The sequence below is a fragment of the Carcharodon carcharias genome, chromosome 17 (genome assembly GCF_017639515.1).
Source record: "Carcharodon carcharias isolate sCarCar2 chromosome 17, sCarCar2.pri, whole genome shotgun sequence".
In the NCBI taxonomy this organism is placed as follows: Eukaryota; Metazoa; Chordata; class Chondrichthyes; order Lamniformes; family Lamnidae; genus Carcharodon; species Carcharodon carcharias.
The window spans coordinates 36,063,249-36,085,048 of NC_054483.1; the positions used below are offsets into that span (position 1 = coordinate 36,063,249).

General features: G+C 43.1%; 1 protein-coding gene across 3 annotated transcripts in view; it reads left to right on the forward strand.

The window, feature by feature from the left end:
* ccar1 (cell division cycle and apoptosis regulator 1) overlaps positions 1-21,800 on the forward strand; it is a 125,633-nt gene that overhangs the window by 15,112 nt on the left and 88,721 nt on the right. For all 3 annotated transcript variants that reach the window (XM_041209769.1, XM_041209771.1, XM_041209770.1), the window contains exons 4-7: positions 375-419; positions 3,151-3,183; positions 4,407-4,594; positions 20,855-20,969. In XM_041209769.1, the coding sequence (XP_041065703.1) occupies positions 375-419; positions 3,151-3,183; positions 4,407-4,594; positions 20,855-20,969 (381 nt within the window). The remainder of the gene's footprint in view (positions 1-374; positions 420-3,150; positions 3,184-4,406; positions 4,595-20,854; positions 20,970-21,800) is intronic.

A 21,800-nucleotide genomic window follows, 5' to 3' on the forward strand; every position in this document is an offset into this window, starting at 1 on the left:
TTTGATATTACAGTGCACTATCCCCACTGAGTCGTGACAATGTCTTTAACAGTAGATCCAGCATGAAGTTCCAAGCGTCTGCTGGCTTTTGTTTGTAGAAGTGTTTCCTGATTTTACTCCTGAAAAGTGTGGCTTTAATTGTTAGACTATGTCCCCTACCCATGGAAATAGTTTCTCTCTATCAATGAATGTACAAGTGTTTTGGGCTCTTGGGGACAGATGTGCCTTAGGAACCGTTTTACCATCAATAAATCTGCCAGAAGAGATACTGCTTGGCATTTCATTTCATGCATTGTGGGCGTGTGTAAAGATAGCAGTGAATACCATTATTTTGACTATTTTGTTTTTCACAATGTTATCTGTTTATTTTTCAGCAATATCAGCAGCCTCAGCAAACGATTTACAGTGTTCAACAACAGGTTTGTGTAATTTAATCTTATAAGTTTTGGATAGTGAGAGTAGAGCAGATTTCTGATAAATATTGAAACATATCGTTCCTTTTTGTGATGGGCCATACTTTGTAATTTTTTTACCTTTTGAAATTATCAGCCAGGATTTTATAGTAATAATTCATTAAGATTGACATTTGTTTATGAATTATAAATGTGTTTTCAGTTCGTAAAATTACATATGTCAGTAATCATTTGAAAAGACCCTGTGTGAATGAAGCCTGCCCAAGACATGAACGTACAATTCCCCTATCCATTACTGACTGACTTGCTGTCAGTTCCCAGCATTCATGGTGTTTGCCCTTTGCTCAGTGATAGCTTTTTTTTTCCTGTTCAGGTAGTAAAATCCTGTAACCGTTCAGTCTTCTGAACTCAGTGTCCACCTGGGAAAGTCACGTGTGTCTCAGAGTATATTTCAGAACTGTCCATATGGTATTGTTGTCCCGTTCTAAATTAGCTAGTTTGGAGTGATACAATGACTGTACCATCTTGCTTGATTGAGTTGAAGATGTTTTGATGTTGCTGGATATTATGTTGCTTATTTTAATTATGGCATTTTGATATTCATGTGCACTGGAGGTCCATGGTTGGCCCCATGTTCCCCATCTGGTTTTACTAAAGTGCCGTGTTAAAGATGCGGAGCTTTGACTTTGCAGCCTGACAGGCGTCTGGGGGGAGTTGAGAGATCCATAGCATCTGATTGAGGTCACTTCTGACACTTGGTTTCAGAGCGTGGTGCGTCTGACCACAGGGTGCCATAGGTTTACATGGACTGTGTACCTACTATGAGCATTAGAATGTAAGATAGCTTTTGTAACTTCTGTTATCCTTACAAATCTGTATATATCTGTGGGTGAGGGAGTATCGTAATATAGTTCATCTTTTCTTGTTCAATAAATGTTTTATTCTTTTGTTTAAAAATTTAATAGTTGACTCTGGTGACTTTGCTCAGTAGCCTCTCTCCACATGTCTAAACAAATAAATAAAAGTTAGCATCTGTCAAGCTGGGTTCCACTCTGGGATCAGGCTTGTCCAGTGGAAACCTCAGCTGGGGATCATAAAGTACACAGACAGGTAGCGACAGATACAAAGTATTGATTTTAATAACTCAGCTCTGCCTTCTGCTTCCATGTATAAATCCCATTTTTGGTCTCTGATCAGCCTCACTCCTCTTACCACCTTTATACTATTTATATGCTGATAGAAGACTTTTGGATTCTCTTTTATCTTAGCTGCCAGCCTCTTCTCATACTCATTGTTTCTGTTATTTGCTTTTTCAATTTCCCTCTGAACTTTCTACCTTCGGCATGATTCTCAATTGTATTAGCCGTCTGACATCTGTCATACGCACACTTTCTGCTTCGTCTAAATCTGTCTGTTTCGTCACCCAGGAAGCTCTGGATTTGTTTGCCCTACCTTTCCTCTTCATGCAAATACACCTTGACTATGCCTGAGCTATCTCATTTTAAAGGGAGCCCGTTGTTCAGTTACAGTTTTGTCTGCTAGAATTTGAATCCAATTTATCTGGGCCAAACCCATTCTCAGCCCATTGAAGTTGTCCCTCCTCCAGTTCATTATTCTTACTCTGGATTGCACCTTGTCCTTTTCATTGTCAACCTAAACCTTATAATACAAGGATTATTGCCCCCCTAAATGTCCCCCTGCTGACACTTAATCCACTTGGCCTAACTCATTCCCAAGAACCAGGTCCAGCAGTGCCTACTTTCGCAGTGGACTGGAAACATTCTGCTGTAGAAAATACTCTTAAACACACTCTAGGAAATCTTTTCCCTCCCTGCCCTTTACACGATTATCCCAGTCCATATTTGGATATTTAAAGTCCCGCATTATAACTGCTCCATAACTGCTGCATCGCTCTGTAATTTTCTTGCAAATGTTTTCCTCTACATCTTTTCCACTAGATGATAGTCCCTAGACTATACCAGGGTTCACTCAGGGGACTCCTGCAGTACCTGCCTAGTTCTTCCTGATTCTATGGTGGTCTCCTATTCCCTCTCGCCCTGCATACTCTTATGCTGTGGGGCGACCATATCTGTAAATGTATTATCCACAAAGCTCTTAACCTCGTGAATGTGCCACATTGACACGAGCTCATGCTCAAGATCCAAAACCCAGGGCAGGAGCTGCTGTAGATGTTTTCACTTCCTGCACATATTGTTATCCATGACTCAGAAAATATCCTGGAGGTCCCACACGTTCCTCTATCTATTTAAATTTTAAAATTTACAATGAATTTTCAAGCTTTTAAATGTTTTGGGAATTTAACCCCCAAAAAAACTTTCACCTGACCCAGTCCCAGTGATAGGTAAGGGAGATATCTTTGGGCATTTGCAGCAGTCTTCACTATGGGCAGAATCCTGTTAAAACAAACTGGGAATTGGTTGTCATCTGGGTTTATATTTAATGTTGCTTGTTGACTTTTTGACAATGTATCCATTTTTCTGGATCTTGATATGTCATGTTTGGTCTCATGACTTCTAACATTTTACACGTTGGCTGTCTTGACTGTCTCCAGTCCCTGACATCGAAGGCTGTCACTGCTACAAGAGTGCAGTCAGTGCTGCTTTTTGGGCACAGGGCAGTGTTTTATGATCAGAGCCTGGCATTTACTATAAATGATTTTGAAGACTTGAACATTTAAGAAATTGGATATAAGCATTAACTTTCTGCTCTTCTTCAGCTGCAGCAGCCCCCGCAAGCTTTGCTTCCTCAAGTAAGTTTAACATTTATTTTTATGATAACTGAACATCAGGCTTTATTCCAGAAGTGATAGTATTTTGTAGACATCTGTGAGCGTTCATAGCTGGTGTCATTTTGCAGTCATGCCTATCTGATTTGTGCTTTGAGTTCTGGCAGTAGTGGTGGCGCCCTTGCAGATAGCTGATACTGCTATCTTTCAGATCGATATGGCAGATAGCTGATACTGCTATCTTTCAGATCGATTTGGCAGATAAATATGGCAGATAGCTGATACTGCTATCTTTCCTCCTCCACGACAAGTTCCACACACATTACTTCTGTTTTTTGTCAAATATGCCAGTTACTCTCAAAATATTGTGATTGTATTGCTCTTAAAATTAATAGCTGTAAAGAACCCAAGCCACAATTTAATACCCTGCAAATGGTGTGGGCTTCTTAGGTTTCTGTCACCCTGACTTTTATTCACTGCTTTTCAGGACAGCAGCAATTGTGAATCAAAATGCAATCATAATGAATTCTTACAATGTGTTGTCACTGTTTCTTGAATTTTCTGCATTCTGTTCTGAAGTAATTTTTTAATGCACAGCATATGCACTTTTTATATGTTAAGCCAGGCAAGATTCCAAGTTTCTCACTAATATTCTCACTGACGATCAAATGATACCCCATCAAAATGTCTGCTCACCAGAAAGTATTGGCAGGCTATTGAGCATTGGGAGGATTCATGGCCAACAACCTGTCTTCATCCAACAACCACACGAGCTGGAGTCCCTTGATTCTCATCAACCAGGATTCCCAGACCTGATTTTTATTTTTTGCCAACTAAACAAATGCTCTGGCCCTACTGCTGTCTTGGCTGAGGTCAGTTCATTTGGCACAGCCTGGGAGTCCGAACTGTTAGCTTATGAACTGGATAGCTCAGACCCATGCTATGGAACTTACCCAATGAGCCCTTGGGCATCTGTAAGGACAAGTCACTTTGCAAGAAGAATGATTGCCCCATGTAATATTTCAACCTATTTTCAATGTGAATTAGTTCACCCAATGCGCACAAGGACTGAGTTGCAGTAATTTAACGGCTTTTCCCTTGGTGATAAAAGTTTCTGTGTATTAAACAGCATTTGTTAGATTTTATGGAGCTCACACAAAGTCCCATATTCTTTGAGACCCATAACTTGCACATTTGTATTGGTTTGATTGTGATAATTTATTCTGTGTACTCTTTCTTGTTTTTAGCCAGCAGTGGCTCTACCCACAAGCCTCAATGCCCCGCAGACAACAGCTCAAATCACTGTCTCTTACCCAGCACCCCGGGCTACACAGCAGCAAACCCAACCCCAGAAGCAGCGGGTCTTCACCGGAGTTGTGACGAAGCTTCACGACACATTTGGATTTGTAGATGAAGATGTCTTTTTTCAGCTGAGGTTTGTGCCTTGTATTTAATTTGACATGAAATAGGAACTGGAGGAGGACATTCAGCCCCTTACACCTATTCTGTCATTCAGTTAGATCATGGCTGATTTATATCTTAACTCCATCTAACAGACTTGGTTCGAGAATGCTGAATACCCTTACCAGAAAAAGATCTATCAACCTCGATGTTGAAATTTTCAGTTGACCACTAGTCTCAGCTTCCCAGGAGAAATTGTTTCAGATCTCTTGTGTGAAGAAGTGCTTGAACAATCGAGTTGTTGTTTTAAGTTTGTTCCCTCTTGTTCAGGACTCTATCATCAGAGGAAAATAATTTCTCTCCATCTACTCTATCAAATCATTTAAGTTAAACACCTCATTCAGATCATCCTTTAATCTTCTCGATTCAAAGGAATGCAAGACTAATTGTTGTAAACTGGCCTCGTAGAGTAACCTTTATCCCCAGGATCATTCTGGTAAATCTGCAGTACAACCCCTCCAAAACCCTATCTTCTTGCAGTGATCTGGTACCCAGGACAGTACTCCAGTTGGGATTTAATCAGAGCTTTATATAAGGGTAACTCCACTTCCAGCCCCCTTGAGATGAAGCCCAGCACTGCATTAACCCTCTTAATTATTGAATATCCCTCTAATACCTTTGTTTATGCTATTGTAGTTTTCCCCTTGGTAATTTCTCCTGAGGGTGAGAGGAAGGTATACCATGCAGCGATAGATAAAGCTAAACAACCCTGCAACCAACAGATCAGATCAAAGCTCTGACGTTCAACACTTCCAACCATGAATGGTGATGGAAAATTTAATAACAGATGGCAGGAGGAAGTTCCATGAACATCCCATCCTCAATGATAGCAGAAGCTAGCACGTGCAGCAGACAAGGTTGAAGTTTTTGCAGCCACCTTCAGCCAGAAGTGACAAATGGGTTATCCATCTTTGCCTCCTCCTGAGGTCCTCAGCATCACAAATGCCAGTCTTCAGATAATTTGATTCACTCCACATGATATCAAGAAATTTCTGAGGACACAGGATACAACATTCCATTGTATTGCTGAAGACTTGTGCTCCAAAACTAGCCACATTCTGAACCAAGCTGTTCCAGTACAGCTACAACACTAACATCAAAAAGTAGGACAAATCTGATACAGCCAATTCAAACAATATCAGTCTACCCTCAATCATCAGCAAAATGATGGTAGGTGTCATTGGTAGTGCTATCAAGCAGCACTTACACCATAATAACTTGCACATCGATGCTTACTTTGGGTTCTTCCAGGACCGCTCGGCTGCACTCTGCATGAGTAAAAGAGCTGAGGTGAGAGTTGACATTACCTCACTTGACATCAAGGCAGCATTTGACCAAATGTGGCATCAAGGAGCCCTAGCAAAACTGGAGTCAGGGGGAAAATTCTCCACTGGTTGGAGTCATACCTAGCACAAAGGAAGATGGCTGTGGTTATTGGTGGCTAATCATCTCGGTCCCAGAACATTGTTGCAGGAGTTCCTCAGGTCTGTGTCCTAGGGCCAACCATCTTCAGCTGTAGAGAAAGTTCAGGTGTAGAGAGATTTAGAAATCCAAAGAGAAAAGTTGAGATAATAGAACATTGTCGTGATTTGGGCAAAGACAAGTTGAGCGAGACAGGAAGTGGTAAGAGAGTTTAATAGTGCACCAGTGAGTGTTGCCTATATAGAGAATAGTAGTAAAAAAACATAAAATTAAAGGCTTTTTATCTGAATGTGCACAGCACTTGCAATAACAGATGAACTAGTGGCACAAATAGAGATGAATGGTTTAAATCTAATGGCCATTACAGAGAGATGACAAAGGTTGGAAAACAAATATTTAAGGTACAGTACATTTTGAAAAGACAGGCAGAATGGCAAACAAGGAGGGGTGGCCCTGATAATGAAGGATGACTTAAGGACATTAGTAAGGAAGGATCCTGGCCCAGAAGATGGGCCAGTAAAATCAGTATTGGTGGAGATTAAGAATAACAAGGGTCAGAAAAACAGTAGGAGTAGTTTGTCGGCCCTCAGCAATAGTTATGCATTTGGACACAGCATTAAACAAGAACTCTTAACAAAGGCAATGTAATAATTGTGGTGGCTTAACTTTTAATCGAGACTGGACAAGTCAAATTGCTGAAGGTAATCTGGAAGATGTGTAGCTTGGAAATGTTGCTGATTAGAGGGACTTGGGTGGGTATTTGTACAAGGAACCCAGAAGGCTAGCATGCAGGTACAGCAAATAATTAGGAAGGCAAATGGCATGTTGGCCCCTATTGCATAGGTCTTAGAGCACAGGAAAAAAGAAGTCTTGCTGCAATTGTCCAGGGCTTTGGTGAGACTGCACCTCGAATCCTGTGTGCCATTTTAGTTTCCATATTTGGGGAAGGATATACTTGCATTGAAGATGAGACAGTAATGGTTCACTAGATTGGTTCCTGTGATGAGGTATATCCTCTGTAGTTTAGAAGAAGGAGAAATTATCTCATTGGCTGGGAAATTGAGAACAAGAGAGCACAGTCTCAGGATAAAAGGCTCTACAACACTTTTGAATATATATAAGGAAAAGAAAAAAAAGTATTTGATATAGCACTTGTCATGAAAACTGGACATCTTGAAGTGCTTTGCAACAAATAAAGCACTTTTAAGGCATGGTCACTGTTGTAATAATTGAAACATGGCTGCAATATGCATACAGTGAACTCCCACAAAAAGCAAAGTGATAACAACCAGATGATCTGTTTTTTGTAATATTGATTGAGGGAGAAACATTGGCCAGCATATTGCAGATAACTCCTCTGCTGTTTTTCAAACTAGTGCCATGGGATCTTTTACATCCACCTAAGTAGGCAGATGTGGCCTTGGTTTAATGTCTCATCAGAAAGACAGCACCACAAGCAATGCAGCATGGACTCAGTATGGCACTGGAATGTTAGCATTGATTTTTGTGCTAAAGCTGAGAGATTTTTGTGCCTCAAGGAATCAAGTGATATGGGGAGCGGGTGGGAAAATGGAGTTGAAACCAACGATCAGCCACGATTATATTGAATGGCTTCTCCTGTTTTTTATGTTCTTAAGCGTCATCAGTGATCTTCCCTCCAATCAGAAGTGGGGATGCGCACTGATGATTTCAGTATTCAGCTCTACTCATGGCTCTTCAGCTAATGAAGTAATCCTGCCTGCATCCAGCAAGATCTGAACAACGTTCAGGCTTGGGATGATAAATAACATTCGATCTACACAAGTGTTGGAGATGGTTATAAGACCATAAGACATAGGAGCAGAAATTAGGCCATTCGGCCCATCGAGTCTGCTCCGCCATTCAATCATGGCTGATAAGTTTCTCAACCCCATTCTCCCGCCTTCTCCCTGTAACCTTTGGTCCCCTTACCAATCAAGAACCTATCTATCTGAGTCTTAAATACACTCAATGACCTGGCCTCCACAGCCTTCTGTGGCAATGAATTGCATAGATTTACCATTCTCTGGCTAAAGAGTTTTCTCCTCATCTCTGTTCTAAAAGGTCTTCCCTTTACTCTGGGGCTGTGCCCTCGGGTCCTCGTAAGTTTCAATCAGATCCCCCCCCATCCTTCTAAACTCTATCGCATATAGACCCAGACACCTCAAACGTTCCTCATATGTTAAGCCTTTCATTCCTGGGATCATTCTCGTGAACCTACTCTAGACCCTCTCCAGGACCGGCACATCCTTCCTGAGATACGGGGCCCAAAATTGCTCCCAATATTCTCCCAGTATTCTAAATGTGGTCTGACCAGAGCATTAAAAAGCCTCAGCAGCACACCCCTACTTTTATATTCTAGTCCTCTGGAAATAAATGCCAACATTGCATTTGCCTTCCTAACTACCAGCTCCAGCTGCAAGTTTACCTTAAGAGAATCCTGGATTAGGACTCCCAAGTCCCTTTGCACTCCAGATTTCTGAATTCTTCCCCATTTAGAAAACAGTCTATGCCTCTATTCTTCCTACCAAAGTGCATGACCTCACACTTCCCCATGTTGTATTCCATATGCCACTTTGCCCATTCTCCTAACCTGTCCAAATCCTTCTGCAGTCTCCCCGTCTCCTCAATACTACCTGTCCCTCCACCTATCTTTGTATCATCTGCAAACTTAGCCAGGATGCCCTCAGTTCCTTCATCTAGAAGTGAAAAGTTATGGTCCCAACACTGACCCCTGTGGAACTTCACTAGTCACCGGCTGCCATCCTGAGAAGGACCCCCTTATCCCCACTCTCTGCCTGCTGCCAGATAGCCAGCCTTATTGCCTCTAACACCATGGGCTCTTATCTTACTGAGCAGCCTCCTGTGCGGCACCTTGTCAAAGGCCTTCTGGAAGTCCAAGTAGATAACATCCATTGGCTCTCCTTTGTCTAACCTACTCATTACCTCCTCAAAGAATTCTAACAGATTTGTCAGGCATGATCTCCCCTTGATGAGACCATGCTGACTTTGCCCTATTTTACCATGCACTTCCAAGTATTCTGAAATCTCATCCTTAATAATGGACTCTAAAATCTTACCAACGACCGAGGTCAGGTTAATCGGCCTGTAATTTCCTGTCTTTTGCCTCACTCCCTTCTTAAACAGGGGTGTTACATTAGCGATTTTCCAGTCCTTTGGGACCCTCCCTGACTCCAGTGATTCCTGAAAGATCACCACTGACGCCTCCACTATCTCTTCAGCTATCTCCTTCAGAACTCTGGGGTGTAATCCATCTGGTCCAGGTGATTTATCCACCTTCAGACCTTTCAGGTTTCCTAGCACCTTCTCCTTGGTAATGGTCACCATACTCACCTCTGCCCCCCGACTCTCTTGAACTTTGGGGATGTCACTCGTGTCTTCCACTGTGAAGACTGATGCAAAGTACCTATTTGGTTCCTCCGCCATTTCTTTGTTCCCCACTACTACTTTTCCAGTGTCATTTTCCAGCAGCTCAATGTCCACTTTTGCCTTTCTCTTACCCTTTATATATCAAAAAAAAACTCTTGCAATCTTCTTTTATATTACTGACTAGTTTACCCTCATATTTAATCTTCTCCCTCCTTATTTCTTTTTTAGTTGTCCTCTCTTGGTCTTTGTAGGCTTCCCAGTCCCTTGGTTTCCCACTGCTCTTCGCCGCATTTTATGCTTCCTATTTAGCTTTTATGCTGTCCCTGACTTCCCTTGCCAGCCATGGTTGCCTTGTCCTCCCTTTAATATTCTTCTTCTTCCTAGGGCTGAATTTTTGCTGTGTCTCCCAAATTACTCCCAGAAACTCATGCCATTGCTGTTCCACTGTCTTTCCTGCTAGGCTCATCTCCCAGTCAATTCTGGCAGCTCCTCCCTCATGCCTCTGTAGTTGCCTTTATTCAATGGTAATACAGTTACATCTGATTCCAGCTTTTTCCTCTCAAATTGCAGGGTAAATTCTATCATATTATGGTCACTTCCTCCTAAAGGTTCCTTCACCTTAAGCTCCCTTATCAAATCTGCCTCATTACACATCACTAAATCTAGAATTGCCTGTTCCCTAGTGGGCTCCACCACAAGCTGCTCCAAAAAGCCATCTCATAGACATTCCACAAATTCCTTTTCTTGGGATCCACTACCAACCTGATTTTCCCAGTCTACCTGCATATTGAAATCCCCCATGATCACTGTAACCTTGCCTTTCTTACACACCTTTTCTATCTCCTGGTGTATCTTGTGCCACACATCCTGACTACTGTTCGGAGGCCTGTACATAATTCCCATTATGGTTTTTTAACCTTTGCGGTTCCTCAACTCTACCCACACAGATTCTACATCATCTGACCCTACATCATTTCTTGCTATCGATTTAATTTCATTTCTTACTAACAGAGCAACCCCACCCCTTCTGCCAACCTGCCTATCTTTTCGATAGTATGTATATCCTTGGATATTTAGCTCCCAGATCTGATCCCCTTGCAGCCATGTCTCCGTTATTGCCTGACACGAGAAAGTTGAGCCACCTTGTCTTGACATTCAGTGGCGTTCCCTTCACCAAATGTTCCACCATTGATATCCTCGAAGGTGGTGGGACTTGGGAGGGTTCAGCATTGACACGCATCTCTCATGAGCCAGCCATATAAATACTGTAGCTACAGGAGCAGGTCAGAGGCTGGGAATTCTGCCGAGAGTAACTCACTTGGCTCCCCAATGCCTTTCCACCATCCACAAGACACAAGTCAAGAGTGTGATCGAATACCCTCCACTTGCCTGGATGAGTGAAGCTCCCACAACACTGAAGAAGCTTGACACCGTTCGGGACATGCATCCCATTTGATCAACACCCTATCCACTACCTTAAAACATTCACTCCATCCACCATTGATGCACAGTAGCAACAGTGTGTACCATCTAAAATATGTACTTCAGCAATTCACCAAACTCCTTTGGTAACACCTTTCAAATTTGTGACGTCTACCACCTATAAGGGCAGTGACAGCAGATACATGTACGTCACCACTTGGAAGTTCCCCTCCATCATCCTGATTTAGAACTATGGAACTATGGTACAGTGAATCTGCTGAGATGTGAGAGTCAATGTTGAGGTGCTTGATAGGGTGTTCAGATCACCTTTCCATCATAGATGCCTTATCAGTGAGCAGCTCATTTCATCAGAAAATTTCCTTCCAGAAAATTCAACTTAGATGGGTAGGCCACGTCTCCCTCACACAAAAAAAAACTACAGAATCCCCAAGTAAATGTTCTGTGGGGAACTGTCTTGGGGCAAACAACATAAAAGTGCAACATCTCCAGTATAAAAGATATAACGCCACCTTAAAAAATAGCTTTATGCATTGCAGACCACCTCTCTTGGGAAAAGAATATAAATGACTGACCCATTGTAGAGGCAAGCACTGAAATTTGCTTCAGCATGTTTTGAGGACCATCTGTGCCAAACTTGCATCATTCACCATGCCCGGAGGGAGGCCAGATGAGTGCATAAGTTTCCCCCAAGCACCAACAATGACAACATGAGCTGCCAGTTCAATTTGTTTACTTGTTGAACTCACGTCAGACTCTTTGTTCATGAGAGGATCCACAGTAGACACTGAAGTCACATTCGGCTTGGACATATTCAAGTAATGAGGAGTCTACCACCAGTGAAACTATAATCACTGTTCCTTCTTCATCACTGAGTCAAAATCCTGGGACTCCTTCCGTAACACTGGGAATATATATAGATCTGATAGTGGCCTCAACTCTACCCCTTAGAACCTATGACTTCTTTGGTTAATCAAGAATCCATTTAACTCAACCTTAAAAATATTCAATGACCCAACTTCCAATGCTCTCTGAGGAAGTGAAAGTGAACTCCACCGACAAATGACCCTCTGAGAGAAAAGAAAATTGCCTCATCTCTGTCTTAAATGGGAAACCCCATATTTTTAAACTGTTTCCCCTAGTTCTGGTCCCTTGCACAAGGGGAAACATCCTCTCAGCACCCACTCTGTCAAGTCCACTCAGCCAACCTTTCCGTATAAGATAACCCCTTATGTTAGGAGTGTGAACTCCTAATGCAATTATGTCCTTTTAAGGAGACCAAAACTGCACGCAGTTTTTATTTTTTCACAGGAGGTGGGTGTTGCTGGTGAGACCAGCATTTTTATTGCTCATCCCTAATTGCCTTTGAGAAGGTGGTGGTGAGCTTCCGTCTTGAACCGCTGTAGTCCATGTAGTGTTGGTACACCCACAGTGCTGTTAGGGAGGAAGTTCCAGGATTTTGACCCAGCAACAGTGAAGGAACGATGACATATTTCCAAGTCAGGATGGTGTGTGGCTTGGAGGGGAATTTGCAGTTAACTTCGGTGAGGCCACATCTGAACCACGTACAGCTACAGTAAAACTTCCCTTACTAATCACTTGCTGTACCTGTATACTAACATTTTGTGATTCATGTACTAGGATGCCCAGATCTCTTTGTACTGCAGAGCTTTTAAATCACTCTCATTTCAATAACATGCTGCTTTTCTATCCTTCCAGCCAAAATGGACAAGTTCACATTTTCTAACATTATACTCCATCCCAAATTTTTGCCCACTCCCTTAACCTATTATATCACTTTCCAGTCTCTTTGTGTCATCTTCACAACTTTGTCTCCTGCTACCTTTGTGTAATCAGGAAGTTTAACAACCGTACATTTGCTCCCATCATCCAAGTCATTGCTTTAGATTGTAAATAGTTGAGGTGCTTGCACTGTTCCCTGTGGCACTCCGCTAGTTAGAGCATGCCAATGACCCAAATAATCAATACACTGTGCCTCCTATTAGATAACCAGTCCTGTATCCATGCTAATGTGTTGCTCTGTATGCCTTGTGCCCTTCCCACTGGGAGGGTAGTGGTTTAAGAACGTTCCCAAGGGCAGTTGGAGCTGTTTAATAACTGCTGACTTGCCAGTAACATCCACGTCCCATGAATGATTTAAGGAAAAAAAGATCCCGCGAGGTTGTGCCGTATTCCCGGGCTCCCGCGCCCCTGATTCAAGCAGTGCTTCAGTTGGTCTGAGTGCCCTCTTATTTCTGAAAACTAAACAACCACTGACGTTGTAAATGACTGTGTGGATCCCTGCTTATAAGCTCCTGCTTATACTCCTCACATAGAACGTGGATTAAATCTGTTATGTCTTTACCCATTTCATCACCTTATCAGGACTCTCTGTATTGTTGTCGCCAACTTTTAATGTCATAAAATGCCCCAATGCGCTTGACAAGAGCATAATCAGACATAAATTGACACTGGGCTAAGGATGGGAGACATTAGGACAGATGATCAAAAGCTTCATTAAAGAGGTAGGCTTTGAGGAGTGTCTTAAAGGAATAGAGAAGGCTAGAGATGCATAGAAGTTTAAGGAGGGATTTGCAGAGGTTTGGTCACAGACATCTGAAGGAATAGCTGCCTACGGTGAGTCAAAAAAAGTGGTGGATGCGCAAGAGCCCAGAATTGGAGGAGCGCCATGTTCCTGGAAGGTTTTAGTGCCGGAGGAGCTTAGAGAAAATTGAGGCCATGGAGGGATTGGAACACAGAATTAGAGTTTTTCAATGCACCCTGTTGGAGTAGGAGCCAGTGTAGGTCAATGGACACAGGTGAAGAGTGAACTGGACTTAATGCAAGTTAGAACACTAACTTACAGAATTGTGGATGAGCTCAAGTTAATGTAGTGTGGAAAACGGGAGGCTGGCCAGGCAAGCACTCGAACTAGAGGTGAGACGATCTCGAATATTGTGTACAGTTTGATCTCCATATTTAAGGAGGGGGATGTACTTGCACTGGAAGTAGTTCAGAGAAGGTTCATTCGACAGATTCCTGCAATGAAGAGGTTGTCTTAAGAGGAAAAGTTGAGCAGGCTGGTCCACTACTCATGAGTTGAGAGGAATGAGAAGTGAGGGAGCTTGATAGGTTAGAGGCTGATGGATATTTCTGCTCACGGGAGAATCCAGAACTAGAGGGCACAGAATTGCAGAATAATGGGTGTCTCATTTAAGACAGAGATGAGGAATTTCTTAGCCGAACAGAAGAATTAGGGGCAGGAACAGATCATTCAGCCCCTGGAGCTTGCTCCCCTGTTCCGTAAGGTCATGGTTGATCTGATTCTGGCCTCAAATCCCCGTTTCTGTCTGCCCTCCATAACTCTTGACTCCCTTGTTGATCAAAAATCTGTCTAACTCAATCTTGAATATGTTTAATGAGCAGCCTCCACTGCTCTCTGGGGAGGAGTCTTCCACAGACTAATGATTCATTGAGCAAAAAAGAAATTAAATAGTTGAGCCCCAGCACTGATCCCTGTGGCATTCCATTAATTATAGTTTGCTTGCTTTGAAAATGGCGTATTTATCCCAACCTTGTTTCCTGTTGGTTAGCCAATCCGCTAGCCTTGCTAATGTATTACCCCAACACCATGAGGTCTTACCCTGTGTGTGTTGCAGTTCCCTCAGAGTCCCAGTTCTTGTGCCAACATGCATGTTGTGGTCTGGACTGTGGATAGTGATGTTAGAGGCACCAACGTTTCATCATATGTCTGACCGTGAATCTCTGCTGCTCTCAATGCCTGCCATAAATAAGGATTTGCAGGTTGACACAACCATTTTGTCTGTGTTATGAACACACCTTCCTTGGCCTTCATGTCCTTGGGCTGGAGTCTCTGGCTCAGTCAGTGATACTACCCATTTTGCCACAAGACCTCAATGAGCATTGGTGTAAGGAGCCTTAACCCAGCGTTTGGTTCATCCCACAGCGTCAGTTCTAGGGACATAGGAAATAGGAGCATGAGTAGACCATTCGGTCTGTTGAGCCTGCTTCACCATTCAAACAGATGGTTGATCATCTATGTTTTTAGCCCTATCTGCTTTTCCCGTATCCCTTGATGTCATTCGTCTCCAGAAACCTATCGATTTCTGTCTTGAACATGCTCGGTGATTGAGCTTCCACAGCCCTCTGGGGTAAAGACAAAGATTCACCCCCCTCTGAGTGAAGAAATTCCTCCTCATATCAGGAAGGTATAGTGGTATTGTCACTGGTCTGGTAATCCAGAGACCCAGGGTAATGCTCTGGGGACACAGGTTCAAATCCTACCATTAAGCTGCTTAAAAAGTCAAGAAAAAGAAATGAAAGCGGATGGACCACCCGGCATCGAACTAGGCACTGGAAACAACAATGGCACAGCCAGCCCTGTCGACCCTGCAAAGTCCTCAAGACTAACATCTGGGGGCTTGTGCCAAAATTGGGAAAGCTGTCTCTCAGACTAGTCAAGCAACAGCCTGACATAGTCATCCTCAAGGAATCATACTTTGCAGATAATGTCCCAGACACCACCATCACTTCGGCGGCACAGTGGTATACATTCAGGCGGGAGCTGCCCCACTCAACATCAGCTCCAGATTCCATGAGGTCCGGAGGCATCAGGTCAAACATGGGCAAGGAAACCTCCTGCTGATTATCAGCTGATGAATCAGTACTCCTCTTTGTTGAACACCACCTGGAGGAAGCACTGAGGGTGGCAAGGGTGGAGAATATACTCTGGTTGGGGGACTTCAAAGTCTATCGTCAAGAGTGGCTCAGTAGCATTGCCAGAGACCGAGCTGGCCAAGTCCTAAAGGACATAGCTGTTAGACTGGGTCTGCGGCAGGTGGTGAGGGACCCTGCAAGAGGGAAAAACATACTTGACCTCATCCTCACCAACCTGCCTGTAACAGATGCATCTGTCCATGACAGTATCGGTAGGAGTGACCACCGCACAGTCCTTGTGGAGACGAAGTCCCGTTTTCACATTGAGGATGCCCTCCAGCATATTGTGCACACTACCGCTGTGCTAAATGGGATAGATTTCGCATAAGTCTAGTAACTCAAGATTGGGCATACCAGTGCCCACAAATATCCCTATTCTCAATGATGAGGGGGCCCAGCACATCAGTACAAAAGATAAGGCCGAAGCAGTCACAACAAGTCAGCCAGAAGTGTCCAGTGGATGGTCCATTTCGGCCACCTCTGGGGGTCCCCAGCATCACAGATGCCAACCTTCAGCCAATTCAATTCACTCCACATGATATCAAGAAACGGCTGAAGGCATTGGATAGGGCAAAGTCTATGGGCCCTGACAATATTCCGGCAATAGCACTAAAGACTTGTGCTCTAGAACTTGCCACACCCCTAGGCAAGCTGTTCCATGTAACTGCAACACTGGCATCTACCCAGCTATGTGAAAATTTGCCCAGGTATATCCTGTACAGAAAAATCAGGACAAATCCAACCCACCAATTAACACCCCATCAGTCTACTTTCGATCATCAGTAAAGCGATGGAAGGGGTCATCAACAGTGCTTTTAAATGGCACTTGCTTAGCAATAACTTGCTCGCTGACACCTAGTTTGGGTTCCACCAGGGCCACTCAGCTCCTGACCTCATTATAGCCTTGGTTCAAACATGGACAAATGAGCTGAACTCCAGAAGTGAATTGGGAGTGATTGCCCTTGACATCAAGGCCGCATTTGACCGAGCGCGGGATCAAGGAGCCCCCAGCAAAACTGGAGTCAATGGGAATCAGGGAAAACTCTCCACTGGTTGGAGTCATACCTAGCACAAGGGAACATGAAAAGAAAATACTGCGGATGTTGGTAATCTGAAACGAACAGAAAATGCTGAAAAATCTCAGCAGGCCTGACAGCATCTGTGGGGAGAGAAACAGAGTTAATGTTTCGAGTCTATATGACCCTTCCTCAGAGCAAAGGAAGATTGTTGGAGGTCAGTCATCTCAGTTGCAGTGATGTCCTGCAAGAGTTCGTTAGGGTAATGTCCTAGGCCCAACCATCTTCAGCTATTTCATCAATGACCTTCCCTCCATCATGAGGTCAGAAGTGGGGATGTTCACTGATACTGAAGCAGTCCATGTCCAAATGCAGCAAGACCTGGACAATATCCAGGCTCTGGCTGATAAGTGGCAAGTAACATATGTGCCACACAAGTGCCAGGCAATGATCATCTCCAATGAGAGAGAATCTAACCATTGCCCCTTGATGTTCAACACCATTACCATCACTGAGTCTCCCACTATTAACATCCTGGAGGTTATCATTGACCAGAAACTGAACTGGACTAGCCATATAAATACTGTGGCTGCAAGAGCAGATCAGAGGCTAGGAAACCTGCGGCGAGTAACTCACACTCTGACTCCCCGATGCCTGTCCACCAACTACAAGACACAAGTCAGGAATGTGATGGAATACTCCACCTTTCCCTGGATGAGTGCAGCTCCAACAATACTCAAGCTTGACACTGTCTAGGACAAATCAGCCTGCTTGATTGGCATCCCATCCACAAACATTCCCTCCCTCCACCAACAAAGCTCAGTGGCATCAGTGTGTACCATCTACAAGATGCACTGCAGGAATTCACCAAGGCTCCTTAGACAGCACCTTCCAAACCCGCGACTGCTACCATCTAGAAGGACAAGGGCAGCAGACACGTGGGAACACCATCACTTGGAAGTTCCCCTCCAAGCCATTCACCATCCTGACTTAGAAATATATCGCCATTCCTTCACTGTTGCTGGGTCAAAATCCTGGAACTCCCTCTCAAACAGCACTGTGGGTGTACCCACACCACTTGGACTGCAGCTGTTCAAGAGCGCAGCTCGCCACCACCACCTTCTTGAGGGCAGTTAGGGATGGCCAATAAATGCTGGCCCAGCCAGCGACGCCCATATCCCGTAAAAGAATACATTTTCTAAATGCCCTACTTATTCTGAGGTTATGTTCCCTGGTTCTAGACTCACCAGCCAGGGAAAACAACCTATCCACATCTACACTGTAAGAATTTTGTAAGTTTCAATGAGATCACCTCTCATTATTCAAAACTCTAGAGAGTATAGGCCGAGTTTTCTCATTCTCTCCTCATAAGACAACCCTGTTACCTCAGGAATCAGTCTGGTGAACCTCTGTTGCACTCGCTCTACGGCAAGTTTATTCTTCCTCAGATAAGGAGACCAAAACTGTACACAATACTCCATGTGCTGTCTCACCAAAGCAAGACGTTTTTACTCTTGTACTCAAAGCCCCTTGCGATGGCGGACACGATGCTTGCTGCACCTGCATGCCAGCTTTTGGTGACTCATGAACAAGGACATCCAGGTCCCTTTGAACGCCTGCACTTCCCAAACTCTCACCATTTAAGAAATACTCTGCCTTCCTGTCTTTTCCACAAAAGTGGATAACTTCACACTTATTCACATTATATTCCATCTGCCATGTTCTAGCCCATTCACTTAGCCAGCCCAAATCCCCTTGAAGCCTCCTTGCATTCTCCTGTCAAAACTTATTCCCACCCAGTTTGGTGTCATCAGCAATTTGGAAATATTACAATTAGTCCCCACATCCAAATCATTGATATAGACTGTGAACAGCTGTGGACCTAGCACTAGTCCTTGCGACTCCCAAATAGCAGCAGCTTGCCACCCTGAGAATGATCCGTTTATTCCTACTCTCTTTTTCTGTCTATTAACCAATTCTCAATCCATGCCAGCATATTTCCCCCAATTCCATGAGCTCTGATTTTGTTTACTAACCTGCTGTGTGGGACCTTAAGAAAGCCTTCTGAAAATCCAGGTATACCACATCCACTGGTTCTTCTTTATCAATGCTACAAGTAACATCCTCAAAAAACTCCCAACAGGTTGTCAAACATGATTTCCCTTTCATAAATCCATGTTGATTCTGCCCAATCATATCATTGCTAATCTTTCCCTTTTCACATACCTAAAGAAGCTTTTACAGGCTGCCTTTATGTTACTCGCTAGTTTGCATTCATTTTCTCTTTTCCCTTCCTTTATCACTTTCTTGGTCTTCCTTTGCTGGGTTCTGAATTGCCCCCAATTTTCGGCCTTACCACTTTTCCTGGCAACCTTATAAACCACTTCCTTTGATCTAATACAATCTTTAACTTCTTTATTTGCGGTTGAATCACCTTTCATGCTGGGTTTTTGTGTTTAGAGAAATGTATATTTTCTGTAGACCATATACTAGCCATTGCCTGTCTACCGTCAAATCTTTTTGTTTTCCCAATCCACCATAGCCAACTTGCCCTCATAACCTTCATAACCTCCTTTGCTGAGATCTAGGACCCTTATTAATCTCAATAGGACCCTCAATAGTGATCATATTATGATCACTATTTCCTAATGGCTTCTTTACATTAAGGTTATTGATTAGCCCTTTCTCATTAGATATACTAAATATAAGATAACCCAATTCCTAATTGGTTCCTCAATGTACTGCTCTGGAAGCCCATCTTGTGCAAGCTCCAGGAAGTCATCCACCACAGCATTTATGCTAATTAGGTTTACCCTGTCTATAAGTAAATTGAAATCTCCCATTATTACGTTATTAATTTCTGACAATATCCACATTTCCAACTACTCATTCATCTGAACCTTAAATTTCTCAATTTCTCTCTATCAGCAAATCTAGTTTTCTGTATTTAACAAATTTTCAATTTACAGCAATATGTCAAATTCAGCTCATTTCCAGCTTCTCTGCATTCAACGCAACTTCAATTTCTCCATATCCTTCAAATTCTACAAAATTGGCTCTCTACCGAGCAGAACAGCAATTTCAAACATTTGATCAACTTCTAGCATTTTCTCTATCTGCAGATGTTTCTCATTCCCCATATTTATAAAATCCCCACATTCCATGAAATTCTGTTTGTAGCTTCTGCTCCTTCTCTGAATGTACAAGTTTCTCCATTTCCATCAACCTCTCCATCGCTACTAATTTCTACTGTCTATCTACATTAATGTCTCCATTTCCAACAATCTCCACATTTCCAGCTGCTCATTCACCTTAACCTTAAATTTTTCAATTTCTATGTTTATCAGCAAATCTGGTTCTCTGTATCTAGCAAGTTCTCAATTTCTTGCAATTAATCAAATTCTGCACACTTCCAGCTTCTCTGCATTCACCGCACCTTCAATTTCTCAATATCTTTCAATTTAAGCAACCTGGTTCTCTGTAGCTATCAAAATGTCAGTTTTTAGCAATTGATCAAATTCTAGCATTTTCTCTATCTGCCCATGTTACATGCAGCTCTAGTTTCCTGATTTATCCCATGCCCAACATTACTACTAGAGTTTGGTGCCTGTTAGCAAACCCCACCAATGTTTGCTGCCCCTTACTGTTTCTTAGCTTCACCCAAACTGATTCTACATCTTGATCCTCTGTTCAAGCTCTTATTAGAAGTGGTCCACTAGGCACTCGCATTCTCTCAAAGGATTGTTAATCTTTGGATTCTCTACAGAGAGCAGTGGAGGCTGCGCCATTGAATATGTTCAGGGCCGAGTAAGGCAGAAGTCGAGAAGAGATAGTGACAACTGGTTGTTGTCAGCATAACATGTAGAACTCAACATTTTTGTCTTCAGGTGTTGAGGGCTAGGAAGGAAAAGAAAAACAATGTAAAAGCCCAAGATAATCCTTCACGTGCTGTGCAAGGAACTTTGCTGCAAAGTGCAGCAACATGTAGATGAGGAAGAAGAGGGGGTTAGGAAAAATTGGTTACCAAATGAGCACAGAGCTGAGGCAAATTGCTAATGATGATCTCTATGTGAAGTTTAGCAAAGGAAAACAGATTGTATGTTAAACTTCATTATCTTTTCCCATTTCAAAACTTGGATTCAGTAAAGTTCGAGGTCATACATGCTTCACTCTGCTGTAATGTATTGACTAAATGTTTTTGCATTCACCAGTGCCGTGAAAGGCAAGGCGCCCCAGGTAGGAGACCGGGTTCTGGTGGAAGCTGCATACAACCCCAACATGCCCTTCAAATGGAATGCGCAGCGAATACAGACTCTGCCTAATCAGGTGAGCTTAACTGAATGAAATAAGGTTAAAGTTAGGATTTAATATTTCTGTGCTTTGAATTTGCACAACAAAAACGCAGTCTGGACTTTAAAGCGTATCATTGAAAAACAGAGCAAGATAATGCCCACTGTGGCTTTTATCCCAAAACTTAGGTGAAAATGCAGCTTTATGTGTAAGTCCCATCTCCTGGGTCAGTAGCAAGATTCATTTGGTTGCAATTCCACAGGTCTGCTGCACCTCATGTTAATGATAGTTGCCATGTGCAGATGTGGCAAACAGGCCTCTCAACCATGAGGAGCATCACAGCAGTGATTAAATTCTGCCCTTAAAAATAAAAGGCAAAACAAATCCCACTGGACATTTGAGCCAAAACCAGAAATTGCTGGGATTGTTTGTGGTGGTGGGGGGGTGGAGGGGGTGCGGTTGGGGAATTGGTGGTAAGGTGGCAGCTGTGTCTGCTGCCTGCAGTTATGTTGGGCGTAGAGACAAATCATCGGTCCAGGCTGCAGAATGACCTGCTGTCTATATCTTGCATATTCTGATTCTACTCTTATCTGAATTCTACACACGTACACTTTACAGCCTGCTTCCTTGGATTGCACGAGGAGGAGCATCTTTGGCTGCTTCATTGTTTTTCTTTTCCTTCCTAGCCCCGGCGCACTGAGGCTATTCACCCCATGGCAGCAACTGAAGTTGGGAAAGTTTGGGCACTTGTCTGATCTGATTTTTCCAAATCTAGTTAGAAAAATGTGATTCTGTGGCAGCTGGGGTCAAAATTTTTTCGAGGCCGCCTCTTGAGATTTTTTCAAGGGCTATTTTTGATATTTCAGG